This window comes from Poromitra crassiceps (genome assembly GCF_964638095.1).
Source record: "Poromitra crassiceps genome assembly, chromosome: 25".
NCBI lineage: Eukaryota > Metazoa > Chordata > Actinopteri > Beryciformes > Melamphaidae > Poromitra > Poromitra crassiceps.
In genome coordinates this window covers 16616212-16632916 of record NC_139649.1, presented here as the reverse complement: position 1 = coordinate 16632916, position 16705 = coordinate 16616212, and the positions used below count along the sequence as shown (strand labels likewise).

Below are 16705 nucleotides of genomic sequence, written 5' to 3'. Positions count from 1 at the left end.
ATTTTGTAAATGCCCCTAGTTTTTAGACAGTGGGGGCAAAAGTTGCCCCCAAAATATTTTTACAATTTCCTACACTGCCATGTGTGCGTGTGTATGTGTGTGTGTGTGTGTGTGTGTGTGTGCATACTGGCTTGTCCGTGTTTCGAGTCGCTCTCTCCATAGCGTGCCAAAGCCTCCCCAATGAGGAAATTAATTTGCCATTCATTTCCAGACGTATCTTTTAAAGTGTGCGCATGTGCGTGAATGTGTCATGTACATGTGTGTATTACCGACGAAACGCTATCGTCCTCCACACCTCGAGATATTATACATCTCTCTCTCTACGCCTGCCCTGTGCCTCTGTCTATCTGTGCAGCTGGGGTCGTGGCCACACCCCCTTCCCTGTCACCTAGTACTAGGGATGCACATTTGACACAAATTCCAAAATCAATAATTGGTAACGTTAACGAGCAATCAATCGAGTAATTGTAATGAAAAATACAAAATTTTCCAAACCACACCAAATGCGTTTTTTCCTCAATAAAACCTTTATTTATACAGCAGCAACTTATTGTATATTTCTCACAGCATTGCATTGCATAGCCTACGCTATGAAACACATAAAAACGTAGAGGCATAACTTGTAGACATGTCAACGTTTGCCCAGAATCCCGCCGCGCCCGCTGCCTTGGTCCAACAGGGGCTCACTTACCGCAGATTGTTTACTTTTTCTGCTGCAGTGCGTCGCAGCTCTTAAACGCTGATGCCGAGTTGCTCAGCTCCAGTTCAGGTTAGGGGTGGGACAAAATATCAATACTCACGGTATCGCGATATTTCCACTTGCGATACATTATCGATACACTGGCACCAAGTATCGATATGTAATTTTTTTTTTTTTTTTTTTTAAATAGGCTAAAATATTATGCTGTGTGTGGTAGTTGAGACATAGTTTCAAGTTGACGTTTATTTATGTTTGTAGTTGAAACAAAAACATAAATACTGTAGGCTACATGAATGGAAATGTTTGATCATTAATATCTACTTTTAGAAATTATATAGGTAGGTAGGTTATATAGGTTTTCTTGTTTTAATAATAATAACAAAAAGACTTAATGTGTAACTTTTCCTCCGTGGTATCGAAAATGGTATGAGTGAGTGAGTGAACTCGGAGAGTTCATGTCAATTCTGCTAATAAATACATAATACCTGCTTCTTACCTTTTATGGGTATTTTTTTCTCTTCAGTTACACAGATATCGTGATGTATCGTAGGTTAAATTTCTTCCAATATATCGATTATCGCAGAATCACTGTATCGTGATAATATCGTTATCGAGGGCCAAGTATCGTGACCATATCGTATCGTGAGTTACTCCACGATTCCCACCCCTAGTCCAGGTGAGACTAGGATCCGAATGAACATTGTTCAAGTGATTGTTGTTGTACGTGCATCGCAACTCTTCCTCTTCCTCGCTGATGGTGGGTTGCTCCAGGTTTGAGGAAGAGGAGGAGCCAGCCAATTTATCCGGATGAACACTGTTCAAGTAGAGCATCTTATGACTTGTCTGAAATTGGCTATAGTGATGTAGCCGAGTGTCCGGCTCCGCCTATTACTTACACTTTGTTAATAAAACAATAAACGAGAGAGTCAGGCTGTAACGTTATAACACGCTTCCACATTTATTCTCAGACAGCTAGCGCCTAGCGTTAGCACACTCGTCAACACCGGCACTCATCAACAACATAAGTCCCCACACTTCCTGTTCTACGGTAACTCTGAGGGGACATCCACAGAGCCTCGCAGTGTTACAGGGATATCATTGCGTCCTCTGGAGGATCATTGAAAAATGATTTGAAAACACCGTTCTGAGATGATGCACGTTGTTTTTTGTTTTGTTTTGATCGAGTAAATCCTTAACGAGCGAGTAATCGAGCTTCGATTAATTGTGTGCATCCCTACCTACTAGTACCTCGAGCCAGTCCTCCCAAAATCTCAATGAGTCTTCCCCAAATGTCGGTGAGCTCCCGCAAATCGCGGGGAACTCCCCCAAATCTCGCCATACACACAGTCACTTATAAAAGTGGCTGCAACACTTAATAAAAGCATGCAGTGTAAAATAAACTTAAATCACTCATAGCCTTAACTATGAAGAACCTCCATAAGATAGCTTAAACATAAAAAATACTGGTTTGATTAGGGTTGTGCGAGATACCCGAAATTCCCATCGTGATTGTTTCACAGTCAAACATCGTGATTGACGATGGCATCGTCATTGATGCCATCAGCCGCTGCAATGCACGTTAAAAGCAGGACAGCTGAGCCCTTCATGAGACCGACAGGCAGGCTACTAGCTACTGCACAGAGCCAGGCGACTCAAGCAGTAGCAGCAGCGGCAGCTACTGCTGTAACAGCTAGCAGTAGCTGCTGCTGCTGCTGCTGCTGCTGCTGCTGCTGCTGCTGCTGCTGCTACTGTATTTCTCTCTCAACTCTCTCCAGTCTTCTCAACTCTCTCTTATTAGGTTCAAAAGCCCACACGAATATTACGAACGTTATATCCGCCCGTAATTCTGTCAGTTTTCTGCCAGCTAGTTAAATTCAACACTACACACACACGTTGTTGGTCAGGATCTGTAACGTTAACGTTATTTGTTTTGCACCGTTCAATATTGCTGGTAGTGCTGTATCGTATGTAATGGAGCGACTTCAACTTTGACTTTGGAAACAGGCGGTTAACCGCCAAACCGCAGTAAAACTGTCCACGGTGAAACATCCATACTACCACAGCCCTAATTGTCAATGGAATATACAGTACAAATGAACATGCCATTGCGAACATAGATGCAAGCTAAAAGTTTAGCGTCGCCAGCGAGGGCCCCCACCGTTGCGGTCGGGGTACGTTTCGAAATCCCCCCAGGCCTGACATTTTTTCTAGGGGAAACACTGTATATATCTACATATGTGTGTATATATATATATATATATATATATATAAAAAATACTAATTACCTGTTATGGCAGGGATCACTGCAGTTGCAGTCTCCTTGCTCACGTCCCTGGTCAGTTCTTCAAAGGGAGCTAACACCCCAGCTGTCTTCTCCATCAGGGTCCACTGGTTAGCTGTCAGTGTGGCTGGTAGGCTGTGTTCAGCTGCATAGACAGACACTGAGAGCCCACTTTTGCTCCAGGATGCTCTGCAGCATGTAGAGGCTGCTCTTCCATCTCACCTGCACATCCTGCTGTAGGCGCTTGACGTCCAGCTTCGGATCAACCTGGACATCTTCCAGATGTGCATAGGCCAGGGGGGAATGTTTGAAATGGCCTACAATCTTACTCGTGTTAGCCAGTGTGTCTGTGACGCTCCGCTGAGAAAGTAGACCCTCATGCACAACAAGTTGAAGCGTATGCGCCACACAACTAGAGCTGTCACTTTTTCCAAAAATAAAGTTCGAACGAACTTTATTGACCCGCAATTTGTTCGAACATATCCAAAGTTAATTGGTTAATTCCCCCCCCCCCCCCCCCCCCCCCCCCCCCCCCCGGCGCGGCCCCATAAAAATGACGTTACACGTTACATAAGAGATAGCCTATGTAACGTGAGTGGGGTGACTCGCTAACAGGTGTGTCCGCAGGTTTGTTATTGTACTCAAGTAACACAATAAAACTGTACCTACCTCCGACACAATGTCGTTATGAAAGTATCCGGGGCCATGGTATTCCAAAACATTCTGTAGTCTGTAGTTTCCAATAGCGAGCCCTTATTCACATGCCAGAGCTGATGCTCAAAATTGTAAACTGCAATACACCACCAAACCACTGAGCACCCAGCCGATACGTCTGGCGCTGTGGAGCAGTTGAAACCCAAAGTGACACAGCCTAAGAAGGTCCCGTTTTATAACGTTGTGAGTGGCGTTGAGGCTAGTGTTGTGATTCTGTCCGCTGCTGGCTTTGTTGTTGTCTGCATCAGCATCGGCCGCCTCCATTTTGTCTTGTGTCTCTCATCAAACAACAGCTTGTGTGAAGACATGCCAGGTGGTCAGGAGGATAGGTCAAGCTATTAGAGCGGAGCGCCCTCTGCTGGATCATCAAGGAATTACATTTAAATAATCCCCTCGCCTAAAAGAAAATATTATTATTTTAATTCGGATGGGTCAATTACATATCGAACATCTCCTCCCCCCCCCCCCCCCCCCCCCACATTCGAAGTTCCATTCAAATTTAAAAAGTGACAGCTCTAAACACAACCCACACTCGGCACTCCCATATCATCCATCGCTCTCTTCATATTTGCAGCGTTGTCCCGCAAAATAACATGGACCCGTTCTTTTTCTATCCCCCAACTGTTCAGCATCCCTTCGATCGCCTGTTGCACACGCTCAGCTTTGTGCTGATCCGCGAAAGTGCTGGGCATGCAAGGTCGCACGGTGTAAAACAAAACTAGAGTCGACCCAGTGTGCAGTGAGGCTAAGCAATGACATCGGGCAAACAGACGAACTCCAGATGTCTGTGGTAAACCCAAAGGAAGGCACGTCTGATAAAAGGACTTTTAGGTGGTCACGAAGCTTGTTGTGAAGCACCGCGCCGCCATAGCTGTCTCGGTAAAGTAATGGCGAGAAGTAACGTGGTTCAAAGTGCTCCAGGAGCCGGCAAAATCCCACGGAGAACGGCTGGTCATGAATTCAGCTATCTTGGCTGTGATCTTCTTGGCCTTATCGGTCGGCTGGCTCAGTGTCTTTGGCTGATTTGCCTCAGTGAACTGAGAGTATTCTGCCAGGTGTTTGTTTTTCAGGTGGCGTATCAGATTGGTAAACGTGTTAAATGCAGCTCTGTCCTTTCCGCCTCGCAAAATGCCCAATTTGCAGACATCACAAGTGACTGTTGCACTGCTTTCGCTTTCCAATCTAAAATATTTCCAAACTGCAGACATTTTCACTGCCTCCTCAAGACGTGTGCTTCTCGTTAGCCCAGCTGCAGCTACTACCTAGCAGCTCTAGCTAGCTAGCTACTACCAAAGTGTTTAACGTTTTCGACCGCTTCCGCCTGCCCTAAGTGTGTAATGTTTATGACAGCGTTGTTTCCGTTCATTGCGTCTGTGCAACAGTAATGTTTTGAAACGTAAAACTAAGCCATTGTTGTTCCCTTTGGCAATCTCTTTGAACCTCTGGATGACTGAAATGTGAGAATTGCCATATTTGTTTTGTGACGTTTTTATACACACATAAAAATGGGATCTCATCCGATCGGATGAGATCGGAAATCACGTGATCGGCCCCGATTTCCGATCACGCGATCGGATTGGGACATCCCTAGAAAGCATACTTTTAAAGACAAGATTGTCAAACGATTTTCGACTTTCAATAATAAAAGTCGATCTTGATCATAAAAACTATTATTCGAAAATTTGAAATTCATTGCCCATCCCTAGCATGTGGGAGGATCACGCTATTCCCACCAGTTCCTTTCCGCCCCGACCAGGCGCCCTGAACGATCAGAGGAGGCGCTAGTGCAACGTCCAGGACACATACCCTCAATCTGGCTTCCCACCTACAGACACATTCAATCGTGCCTGTATGGACACCCGACCAAGCCGGAGGTAACACAGGGGCGCGAACCTGTGACCCTCGTGTTGGTAGGCAGGGAATAAGTGGCCGTTCACACTATAGACGGTTTTCACCAGAGCGCAACCCCACAGCACTTCCTTTTTCTCAGCATTCGGCAAACTGCAGAAATATTCACTCGACATCGTTACTTTTGTTTTCGCTGCTCAGCTGTATAGACGGTTTTCACGGAATGGTCAGTCCTGCACTTGAATGTTTTTTTTTCTTTTATGTCCATAGCAAACACTGCAACAGGAAGTGAGCGGGGGTTCAATTTAGAATGTTTTTGTTGTCAAGTTAAAACTGTCTATAGGCCGAAGCAACGGCAAAGCCACACAGTTTCAATTCAATTCAGCATCCTTGTTAACAGGCGAGTCCGTTCACACCGGTTGCACGCCACGCCACGCCGCGCCATGCCAACGCCATGCCGAACCGATAGATTCAGCTTCTGTTCTATTTTCCAAGAGTGTTGCACGCCGATCCCGAGCTGCCAGGCAAGCAGTCAATGCAATTTGTGAGGGGTGGGAGGGGCCTGTGAGGGGTGGGAGGGGCCTGTGAGGGGTGGGAGGGGCCGGAGCAGCAGCTCCGAGCCGGCCGCTGAGGAAAAGAGACTGTTTCTGGTGTGACTGCTTTGGCGTGGCAGTCAGGATCAGTTAGGCTCTGCGTCTGAATAGCGCCTTGTGTGGTGAACATGCCATAATGTAGGCCTGTAAACATCATTTTCTTTTAATCCGCTGTTTGTTTACGTTTTGGTCTGAATGAAATGTTCTATGGTGTCTTCTGTTTCTAAATATAGCTGAATCATTTGGTTTGACTAAGTAAAACTATTTTTATGAGCATTTTATGAAATGGCGGATGAAATCTCTTAGTAAGAATGCTGAACCTGGAAGTGACGTCGTCGCCTTTGGCTCTCTATTGGTTATTTGTAATTTTGAAATGAAAGACTTTTGAATAGCTAATGAGTTGACCTAGATCAGGGGCACTCAATTAAAATTCTAAGAGGTCCAGATAGAGAAAATGTCCTCAAGCGAAGGTCCGGAACATTGAGCTTGCGTTATGATTCAGTGGCATTGAACTTAAGCTACTTCAATGATTGCAGTAGCCTAATGGTACAATGGCTGTAGGCCTATGTAGTCAACGACTGACTGTTCAATCAAAACAAACATCAACAACGTTTATTTAGTTTTCAGATTTAACTGGATTAATTATAAATAACTAGCCTACACTAATAATAAATACATGTTCTTTTCTCATTTCAAGTAAAATAATGGCTGCATTTAGAAATAACACAGAGTGCTTTGGAATGTGCATCTTAAAATAAAGTGCTTTAATTTTAGAAAAATAAGTTCCCCCTTGTCTTCCTTTTCTTAACTCCATTTCACATTTTATCAGTCAGGCTCTCAGCCAACAAACCTCCTTTTCTCTTGATAGAAGTGAGCTCCCTGTCTGTCTGTCTTTCTATCTATCTATTGGTCGCTCGCAATGCAAACTTCGCATTTCGTTGGGCAGTGAATGTGTGTGTGCCCTCAGTCTGGATTTGAGTGTGTGTGTGTTTGCTCATGTGTGGCGCTTCCATATAGACAGCTGGTCAGGATCGCATCACACTTCACGAGACAGACTGGTTTTGAACTGCTCGTCAGACCAATGAATGAACATGAGTCTGCCTGCTCTGGATTAAAACTTAAGCTTTGTTTTCGCGGTCTACTCATTTCTTTTGAGCACGCAATGTGAAAGTACTTCTCTCGCATTTCTCCGAGTCTCGCCTCTCCGTCCGTCCGTGTGTCAACTCTCCCGCAGCAGCAGCTGCAGCAGGCAGAATCGATTCGCTTGTTGATTGGCTGAGTAGCATCACGTGTGATGATTCACAGCGCATGCATTGGTCTGTGAGCTTCCTGACAGATAAACCAGTAGTACCGTAAAGGCTAGAAAAGCATGTGCCGGCTAAAATGGAAACGCTCCGTGAAAATGTAACTATTCAATGATTTGTAGGTTATAGGGCTCGGTCCGGGTAGGACGGCCGGCGTCTGGGTCCGGATGCGGACCGGAGTCCGGACTTTGAGGATCGCTGACCTAGATAAATAAAAAGCATTCCATCTTTCAGACAGCAGGAAGAGCATTCTGGCGGGACTTGATCCCACGCCAGCAGGAGGTAATGGCGTGGGATCACACATCTGGAGGTGGTTCCAGATGTGTGTGTGTGTGTGTGTGTGTGTGTGTGTGTGTGTGTGTGTGTGTGTGTGCGCGTGCGTGCTCTCTACCATGACACCATGAGTTAGACTAACTAGTAGGCCTTAACATGTACTGACAGGAAACTTGAGTTAGACTAACTAGTAGGCCTAACATGTACTGACAGGAAAGATGAGGGTCAGAGGTGATGACTAATGCTGGGTATCGCCACTGATTTCTCCATTTGATTCCGATACACAAGGTCCTGATTCAATTCCATTTCCCACGATCCGGTTAGTTATTTCAGTTACAATTAGGGATGGGCACAATTAATCGATGATTGATAATTGATCGTTGAAAATCACGTCGATTGAGCAAGGCACTTAATGCTGTGTCAGAATGACTTTAGTTTAATCCAGTATGTTTTACGAGTTTGAAACCCCCCATTCAGATTTCACATTAAGCAAAAAAATTAAAAAAGTGACTCACAGTCACACCTGTATTGTTGGATGGTGTAATAAACAGTCACACCTGTATTGTTGGATGGTGTAATACACAGTCACACCTGTTTTGTTGGATGGTGTAATAAACAGTCACACCTGTAGTGTATTGTTGGGTGGTGTAATAAACAGTCACACCTGTATTGTTGGGTGGTGTAATAAACAGTCACACCTGTATTGTTGGGTGGTGTAATACACAGTCACACCTGTATTGTTGGATGGTGTAATACACAGTCACACCTGTATTGTTGGGTGGTGTAATAAACAGTCACACCTGTATTGTTGGGTGGTGTAATAAACAGTCACACCTGTATTGTTGGATGGTGTAATAAACAGTCACACCTGTATTGTTGGATGGTGTAATAAACAGTCACACCTGTATTGTTGGATGGTGTAATAAACAGTCACACCTGTATTGTTGGATGGTGTAATAAACAGTCACACCTGTATTGTTGGATGGTGTAATAAACAGTCACACCTGTATTGTTGGATGGTGTAATAAACAGTCACACCTGTATTGTTGGATGGTGTAATAAACAGTCACACCTGTATTGTTGGGTGGTGTAATACACAGTCACACCTGTATTGTTGGATGGTGTAATAAACAGTCACACCTGTATTGTTGGATGGTGTAATAAACAGTCACACCTGTATTGTTGGATGGTGTAATAAACAGTCACACCTGTATTGTTGGATGGTGTAATAAACAGTCACACCTGTATTGTTGGATGGTGTAATAAACAGTCACACCTGTATTGTTGGGTGGTGTAATACACAGTCACACCTGTATTGTTGGATGGTGTAATAAACAGTCACACCTGTATTGTTGGATGGTGTAATAAACAGTCACACCTGTATTGTTGGATGGTGTAATAAACAGTCACACCTGTATTGTTGGGTGGTGTAATACACAGTCACACCTGTATTGTTGGATGGTGTAATAAACAGTCACACCTGTATTGTTGGATGGTGTAATAAACAGTCACACCTGTATTGTTGGATGGTGTAATACACAGTCACACCTGTATTGTTGGATGGTGTAATACACAGTCACACCTGTATTGTTGGATGGTGTAATACACAGTCACACCTGTATTGTTGGATGGTGTAATAAACAGTCACACCTGTATTGTTGGGTGGTGTAATACACAGTCACACCTGTATTGTTGGATGGTGTAATAAACAGTCACACCTGTATTGTTGGGTGGTGTAATAAACAGTCACACCTGTATTGTTGGTTGGTGTAATACACAGTCACACCTGTATTGTTGGATGGTGTAATACACAGTCACACCTGTATTGTTGGATGGTGTAATAAACAGTCACACCTGTAGTGTATTGTTGGGTGGTGTAATAAACAGTCACACCTGTATTGTTGGATGGTGTAATACACAGTCACACCTGTATTGTTGGGTGGTGTAATAAACAGTCACACCTGTATTGTTGGATGGTGTAATACACAGTCACACCTGTATTGTTGGATGGTGTAATAAACAGTCACACCTGTATTGTTGGATGGTGTAATAAACAGTCACACCTGTATTGTTGGATGGTGTAATACACAGTCACACCTGTATTGTTGGATGGTGTAATACACAGTCACACCTGTATTGTTGGATGGTGTAATACACAGTCACACCTGTATTGTTGGATGGTGTAATAAACAGTCACACCTGTATTGTTGGGTGGTGTAATACACAGTCACACCTGTATTGTTGGATGGTGTAATAAACAGTCACACCTGTATTGTTGGGTGGTGTAATAAACAGTCACACCTGTATTGTTGGTTGGTGTAATACACAGTCACACCTGTATTGTTGGATGGTGTAATACACAGTCACACCTGTATTGTTGGATGGTGTAATACACAGTCACACCTGTATTGTTGGATGGTGTAATACACTTTGGCTTTGGGTTGTGTGCATTTCTCATAGTCATATGAGTTGTCTTTGTCTTTTTTTCTTAACAGATGCAGTGAAGGGATAGAAGATGAAAATACACAAGAAGGACAAGCAGCAGGTTGGTATTCAGATTCACATACCTCTCAACTCTGACTTGAGGCACTGATGACTTGGACTTGAACTCGAGCGTTTGTGCATTTGGACTCGGAAGTTGGAGACAAGGACTGGGACTTGTTAACTCATTGAGTGCCATGGACGAGTATGTTCGTCATTTCGTTTAGTAACGTAGAGTGCCAAGGACGAGTATGTTCGTCAATTGCGTTTTTTGACGGTGGGACGTGGATCAAAGCCTCAGGCATCTCCTGTACAAATATGGGAGCTATTGAAGGTGTATAACCTATTTTACGGACTCATTAGGTGGCGACAGTGCTCTCCAGATTACAGAAAGGTCCGGAAAACAGGAGGAAAAAGCCGTGATCAAAGAGAAACCGATGCATGCTGCAGGCAGCCAGAGCCATATAGATTGCTCTGTCTGCAGCTGACGTTGTCTGCGAACCGCAGTCAATCCGCGCCCACAACTGAGCTCCTCTGCCTCTGTCTGTCTGTCTGTCTGCATATAGTTTCTCCACACGATTACCCGCCAGAAAGGCAGCACCCGACGCCGAAGGGCCAAACCTTTCCCTGCAGTCCGGTTTGGCATTTCCTTGTCGCGCTGGGAGCCGCCCGGCGCACAAAAACGAAGCGCTCCGAAAATAGACTGGGTGCGTGTAGGCTGTGTGTTAGTGTGGGGAGGAGTTTGCAGCTGAGGGGGGGAGAGGGGGGTGGGGCACGCAGGGCACCACACAACTACACCACGTCACTACATCAGAAAATATTAGCTAGAGTCAGTGAATGTGCTTGAAATGCTTCATTTGGAAAATGGTATCAATAAACTTTTTTTTGCTGATGATACAATAGAGTCTCCTTGTTCTTTGTGCGTGTTCGGTGTTTACATAGTAATATCACACAATATTCTGTGGGCCTCGAGAAATCACTGAAAACGCTCTGAAACTCTGGCACTGGGAGCGTCCGTTCTCCAAAAGTGGCTGGCACTCAATGAGTTAATTGATAAAGACAGGTTTTTAGTTTTGTTACATTTGTAATAAAGTCCCTGCAGCAGACTTCAGATGGCGCGTGCACATACACACCAGACACATGAAGCATCAGATGGGAGTGGGCGCTGATGTTGGCCTTGTGTCACCGCTGCAACATTCAACTGATTTTCCTGTGATTATTTACTATGTTTCTCACCTTTTTCCTGTGTGCGTCAATTAGAGCTGCTGCCATTTGCCATCAAATCGTAAAGGGAGTGATCGCCAATTGGCTTTTCTACAGTGATATTTAAGGCGATTTGAACTAATTCTCTATCATAAGACGTTATGAAAAAAACTCTAGAAGCTGCGCCCCCTACTGTACCCTTAAGATATGTTTCTGGCAGAGCTGTTAATCAGTGCGAGTGAGGGGGGAACGCCGTGCTTAACGTTAGAGCACTCGAGTTACAAAATTAATCTCTAGAAGCTGCGCCCCCTACTGTACAGAGAGGTTTCTGACAGAGCTCCGTTAAAATCAGCACGAGTGAGGGAGAAAGTATCTGCGCTCATCTCCCTCTCCACATTTCTTGCAGCACCGTCAAGTCAGCCAGAATGTAAAAGTATGTCTTCCATCGCGGGCTTTCACGTTAACCTTAATATACATTTGGATGAATGCTTTAGGCTAGTTTCACTCCATACAGTATGTAATCGTAATCGTAAAACATCACAACCAGTATTGTTGATGTGTAAGCTATTTCATGGAGGTTCCTCAAAGTTAAGGCTATGAGTTATTTAAGTTTATTTTGCACCGCGTGCTTTTATTTTTAAGGCTAGAAACGGAAGTGGTTGTGTTATTTGCCGTGCTCTGGGTGACGTGAGGTTAGCAGCAGCCGTCCTGTGAATAACATGGCGATCTCTTTCCAACTTTACTCCAGCCTCCTGTTGTGTTACTTTCTATGATGAAGAGTCAGAGTGTAACAGTGACTTGACCTGACAGCCGGTGTTAAATCATATTGTGTTACTTTCTATGATGAAGAGTCAGAGTGCAACAGTGACTTGACCTGACAGCTGGTGTTAAATCATGTTGTGTTACTTTCTATGATGAAGAGTCAGAGTGTAACAGCTACTTGACCTGACAGCTGGTGTTAAATCATGTTGTGTTACTTTCTATGATGAAGAGTCAGAGTGTAACAGTGACTTGACCTTACAGCCGGTGTTAAATCATGTTGTGTTACTTTCTATGATGAAGAGTCAGAGTGTAACAGTGACTTGACCTGACAGCCGGTGTTAAATCATGTTGTGTTACTTTCTATGATGAAGAGTCAGAGTGCAACAGTGACTTGACCTGACAGCCGGTGTTAAATCATGTTGTGTTACTTTCTATGATGAAGAGTCAGAGTGCAACAGTGACTTGACCTGACAGCCGGTGTTAAATCATGTTGTGTTACTTTCTATGATGAAGAGTCAGAGTGTAACAGCTACTTGACCTTACAGCCGGTGTTAAATCATGTTGTGTTACTTTCTATGATGAAGAGTCAGAGTGCAACAGTGACTTGACCTGACAGCCGGTGTTAAATCATGTTGTGTTACTTTCTATGATGAAGAGTCAGAGTGTAACAGCTACTTGACCTGACAGCCGGTGTTAAATCATGTTGTGTTACTTTCTATGATGAAGAGTCAGAGTGTAACAGTGACTTGACCTGACAGCCGGTGTTAAATCATGTTGTGTTACTTTCTATGATGAAGAGTCAGAGTGTAACAGTGACTTGACCTGACAGCCGGTGTTAAATCATGTTGTGTTACTTTCTATGATGAAGAGTCAGAGTGCAACAGTGACTTGACCTGACAGCCGGTGTTAAATCATGTTGTGTTACTTTCTATGATGAAGAGTCAGAGTGTAACAGTGACTTGACCTGACAGCTGGTGTTAAATCATGTTGTGTTACTTTCTATGATGAAGAGTCAGAGTGTAACAGTGACTTGACCTGACGGCCGGTGTTAAATCATGTTGTGTTACTTTCTATGATGAAGAGTCAGAGTGTAACAGTGACTTGACCTGACAGCCGGTGTTAAATCATGTTGTGTTACTTTCTATGATGAAGAGTCAGAGTGTAACAGTGACTTGACCTGACAGCCGGTGTTAAATCATGTTGTGTTACTTTCTATGATGAAGAGTCAGAGTGTAACAGCTACTTGACCTGACAGCCGGTGTTAAATCATGTTGTGTTACTTTCTATGATGAAGAGTCAGAGTGTAACAGTGACTTGACCTGACAGCCGGTGTTAAATCATGTTGTGTTGAAGATGGAAAAGTAGACTGCAGAAAACAAGTCATGGAGTTCAGCAAGAAGGGAGGCCAATGGAGGGAGGCGGGTTCAGAATGCATGGGGTCGGTCTCGAGTTTTTTCTCATATAAATGCATAATCTACGTTTATTATTCGTCTGCAGGCGGCATTCAATAATATATTATGATCGATTGTTTTTCCCCCTTGAAATTATTAATGCCATTAAATAGGAATAGGTCTCTTTATCAATAATAATAATAATAAATATAGCCGCAAGCTGTAATACCAGGGGTTCAAGCCTATTGCCCCCGAAGGGGCTTGAATATCTATCTGTCATATCTGTCATTGGGCCAAATTTCAGGGATTGGCCCAGTGCTATGGATGGTTAAAAAACAGGAAATGAGGTGTCGGTAATATCGCCAAACTTTGGTAGATTGATATATTTTTTTGCTTCTGAGTAGCGGGTGAGTTTTCTAGCCTGGGTGCAACATTTGGTTACTGTGGGCCTTAGGGTTTCTGAGATATAGACAGTTTTACGGAAGGAAAAGAAGAATTAGAATAATAAGAAAGAAACATAGCAAATACAATAGGGCTTTCAGCCCCTTCGCGTCTTGAACCCCTAATTAAAATGACGGCTAATTAATAGATTATGGCAATCTGATAGTCTATCGCCAATCTCTAATCACCACCAGGCTGCAGGGCGCACTGACGAAGTGCTCATCGCTCTCTCCTCCTTTCAGCAACATTCTCACTAATCTCACAGTGCTCCTTTTGAGATCTGCAAAAAATCGTTTGCTTCTCTCCCCCCCTCCACCCTCTCTCTCTTCACATGTCCTCGTCCGTGACTCCAGAGTATAAACATAACTACTACGCGTCCGTGTCCGCCTCAACTCAGGAGTATATCTACAGTAGGGCTGTAGGCTCTATGCTCTCTGTGTCTGTCTGAAAAGGGCTGTCACAGCGCTCGCAGGGTGCAGGCTCGCATGCTGCGCTTTACCTGATCAAGATGGAGTGAACGTGAGCGGTGTGTAGCAAGTTGTAGCGTGTAGCAAGTTGTAGCGGGTAGCAAGTTGTAGCGTGTAGCAAGAGTTGTTATTGTTGTTTCATAGCGACGGAAGGACTTGAGAGTGACACAGGAAACGGAAAGGAAATCCATAAATGGTCAGAGCCGGTCAGTTGGAGCCAATGGCTTGCAGGGAGCGGAAAGGGATTTTCATCCTCTGCTGACGGAGCCCCTTGACTTGGGTCTGCGCCCACATGAAACCACCCTGCTGCCCCCTCTGCTGCCCCCAGAGGTTAGAGATTTTTTTTTTTTTTAGTTTAACCAATGGGTTCCCAGATTGTCCTGCACATGACATTAGGACGAGCGCAGCGGGACCCCGCCGGTCTGCAGTTAATGCACAGCCTACGAATGGATCTGGCTCTGAATGTGCGTATATCATATCATGTCTGTCATTTGGCGGTGCAGCTCTACTCACCCTGACAATCCGTCTCTCGTTGTGAAACAATTTCTCCGAACTGGCGTGTTGGACGGTAAAGAAGCGTAGCATTAATTGATACTTTTCAATCGTCAATTAGACCGCTTCATGTCTGCATCTTTGGAACACGGTAAAGACTCAATTATTTCGCGCATTTCATCATTCAGTGCGCGCGTGTGTGCACGATGGACGTGCAGGAGAGAATGAGTAACATTTTACTTTGAACCACAATGATGAGGAGGTGAGGGAAACAACAACATGATTATCAGCCACTCGCCCCACCGATGCGACTCTGTGACATTTTTACTTGCATTTGCGTCCTCCACCCACCCTGCATGGCACGTGTGTTAAAGGGCACGTGCAACAGATTTTTTGAACTGTTTAACTGATAGTATTAATCGGTCAATGTTCAAACGGTCGGTTATCGGTTAAACGGTTATCTGTAGGGATGGGTACTGGGTACCAAATGGGCTCCGTGGCCGAATTTGGAAATACCGGATGATCAATAAGCTTTCACGTTAACGGTCTTATCGGTACTGGAGAATTTAAGAAAATAGATATAATATTTATAATTGCTACATAAATGTTACCTTGCACATTTTATCTCACCAACTCCATAAGACATGCCTATGATGTGTTTTTGTGTGATTTCTGAACGAGAAAAGAGATCCTCTTTTCCGGGTTGTGAGTCTGTCAGACGAGACCCAGCAGCTGCTCCAGTGAAGAGAGAGAGGGGAGGGGCTTGCGGGGCAGACACACACATGCACACACCACCAGGCACACACACAGGCAGACACATTAGCTGAGAGACCGCACGCCCTTGAAACAAATGGCACAAAGAATGAAACGATCAAAAGTGTGCTTGTACTTGACTCGAGTCGATGGTGACAATTCCCGTTGTCACAAGTGCAATAAATCATTCACTAGTAAAGGTGGAAACACAAGCAATTTGTCTAAACACAAACGGAGGAATGCACAGTTTTCGACAAGCTACCTGTAGCTCACACGGTTAGGATCTGATGATGCGTTCCGGAGTTATGGCGATTTTTGTGAAATAGGCCCCACCCACAGAAGTAAATCGCAACAGTGCAGTCTTTTAAAAAAAAACGCAAAATCAGTGTTGTGCAGGACAGTCAACACACGATGTGTGCTTTGGTTTGGTGAAGTTTGGACAACATTTGGAAGAATTGCAAAAAAACAGTTTTGGACAAAATTCAAAATGGCGGGAAATCTAGTAAGACTGAAATGGGCGACCCAAGGAATCCAGAATTTTGATTGTAGACCATACGGTTCAAAAGTTATGGACCAAAAGGTAAAGAGGGCTGTTACAGCACCAACATCAATTCAATTGGTGTAATTCTTTCGTGGATAGTAAAATGCCCCTCTGGGAACCTCCCTACCAAGTTTGGTAGCTCTACATCAGGGGTGTGAGACTCATATTAGGTAGAGGGCCGGATTTGTTCAACTGAGACCTCATGGGGGCCGGATTGTTTTTTTTTACTAAAATCAATTTGACTCATTTACCCATTTACTTCACAAAAGAAATACTGCTCTTTCCATTTCTCTTGAAACTGCCTGCATTCCGTGTCAACCTTCCTCTTTTTCGACAGCATCTTGTTGATTCCTTTGTTTTTTGGTAGGTAGCCGAATGCGCGATTCAATTCCAGCGTGGCATCATGGCGGCTTTGTTTACACCTGATGACCTACTGACATACTTCCTTGTAGTGCAGGTTA

General features: G+C 44.2%; 1 protein-coding gene across 1 annotated transcript in view; it reads left to right on the top strand.

Moving 5' to 3' along the window:
- Nucleotides 1-16705, top strand: part of chd6 (chromodomain helicase DNA binding protein 6) — a 131879-nt gene that overhangs the window by 4935 nt on the left and 110239 nt on the right. Inside the window, exon 2 of the mRNA XM_083660606.1 lies at nt 10209-10258. Within this exon, the coding sequence (XP_083516732.1) occupies nt 10229-10258 (30 nt within the window). The 5' untranslated portion in view covers nt 10209-10228. The remainder of the gene's footprint in view (nt 1-10208; nt 10259-16705) is intronic.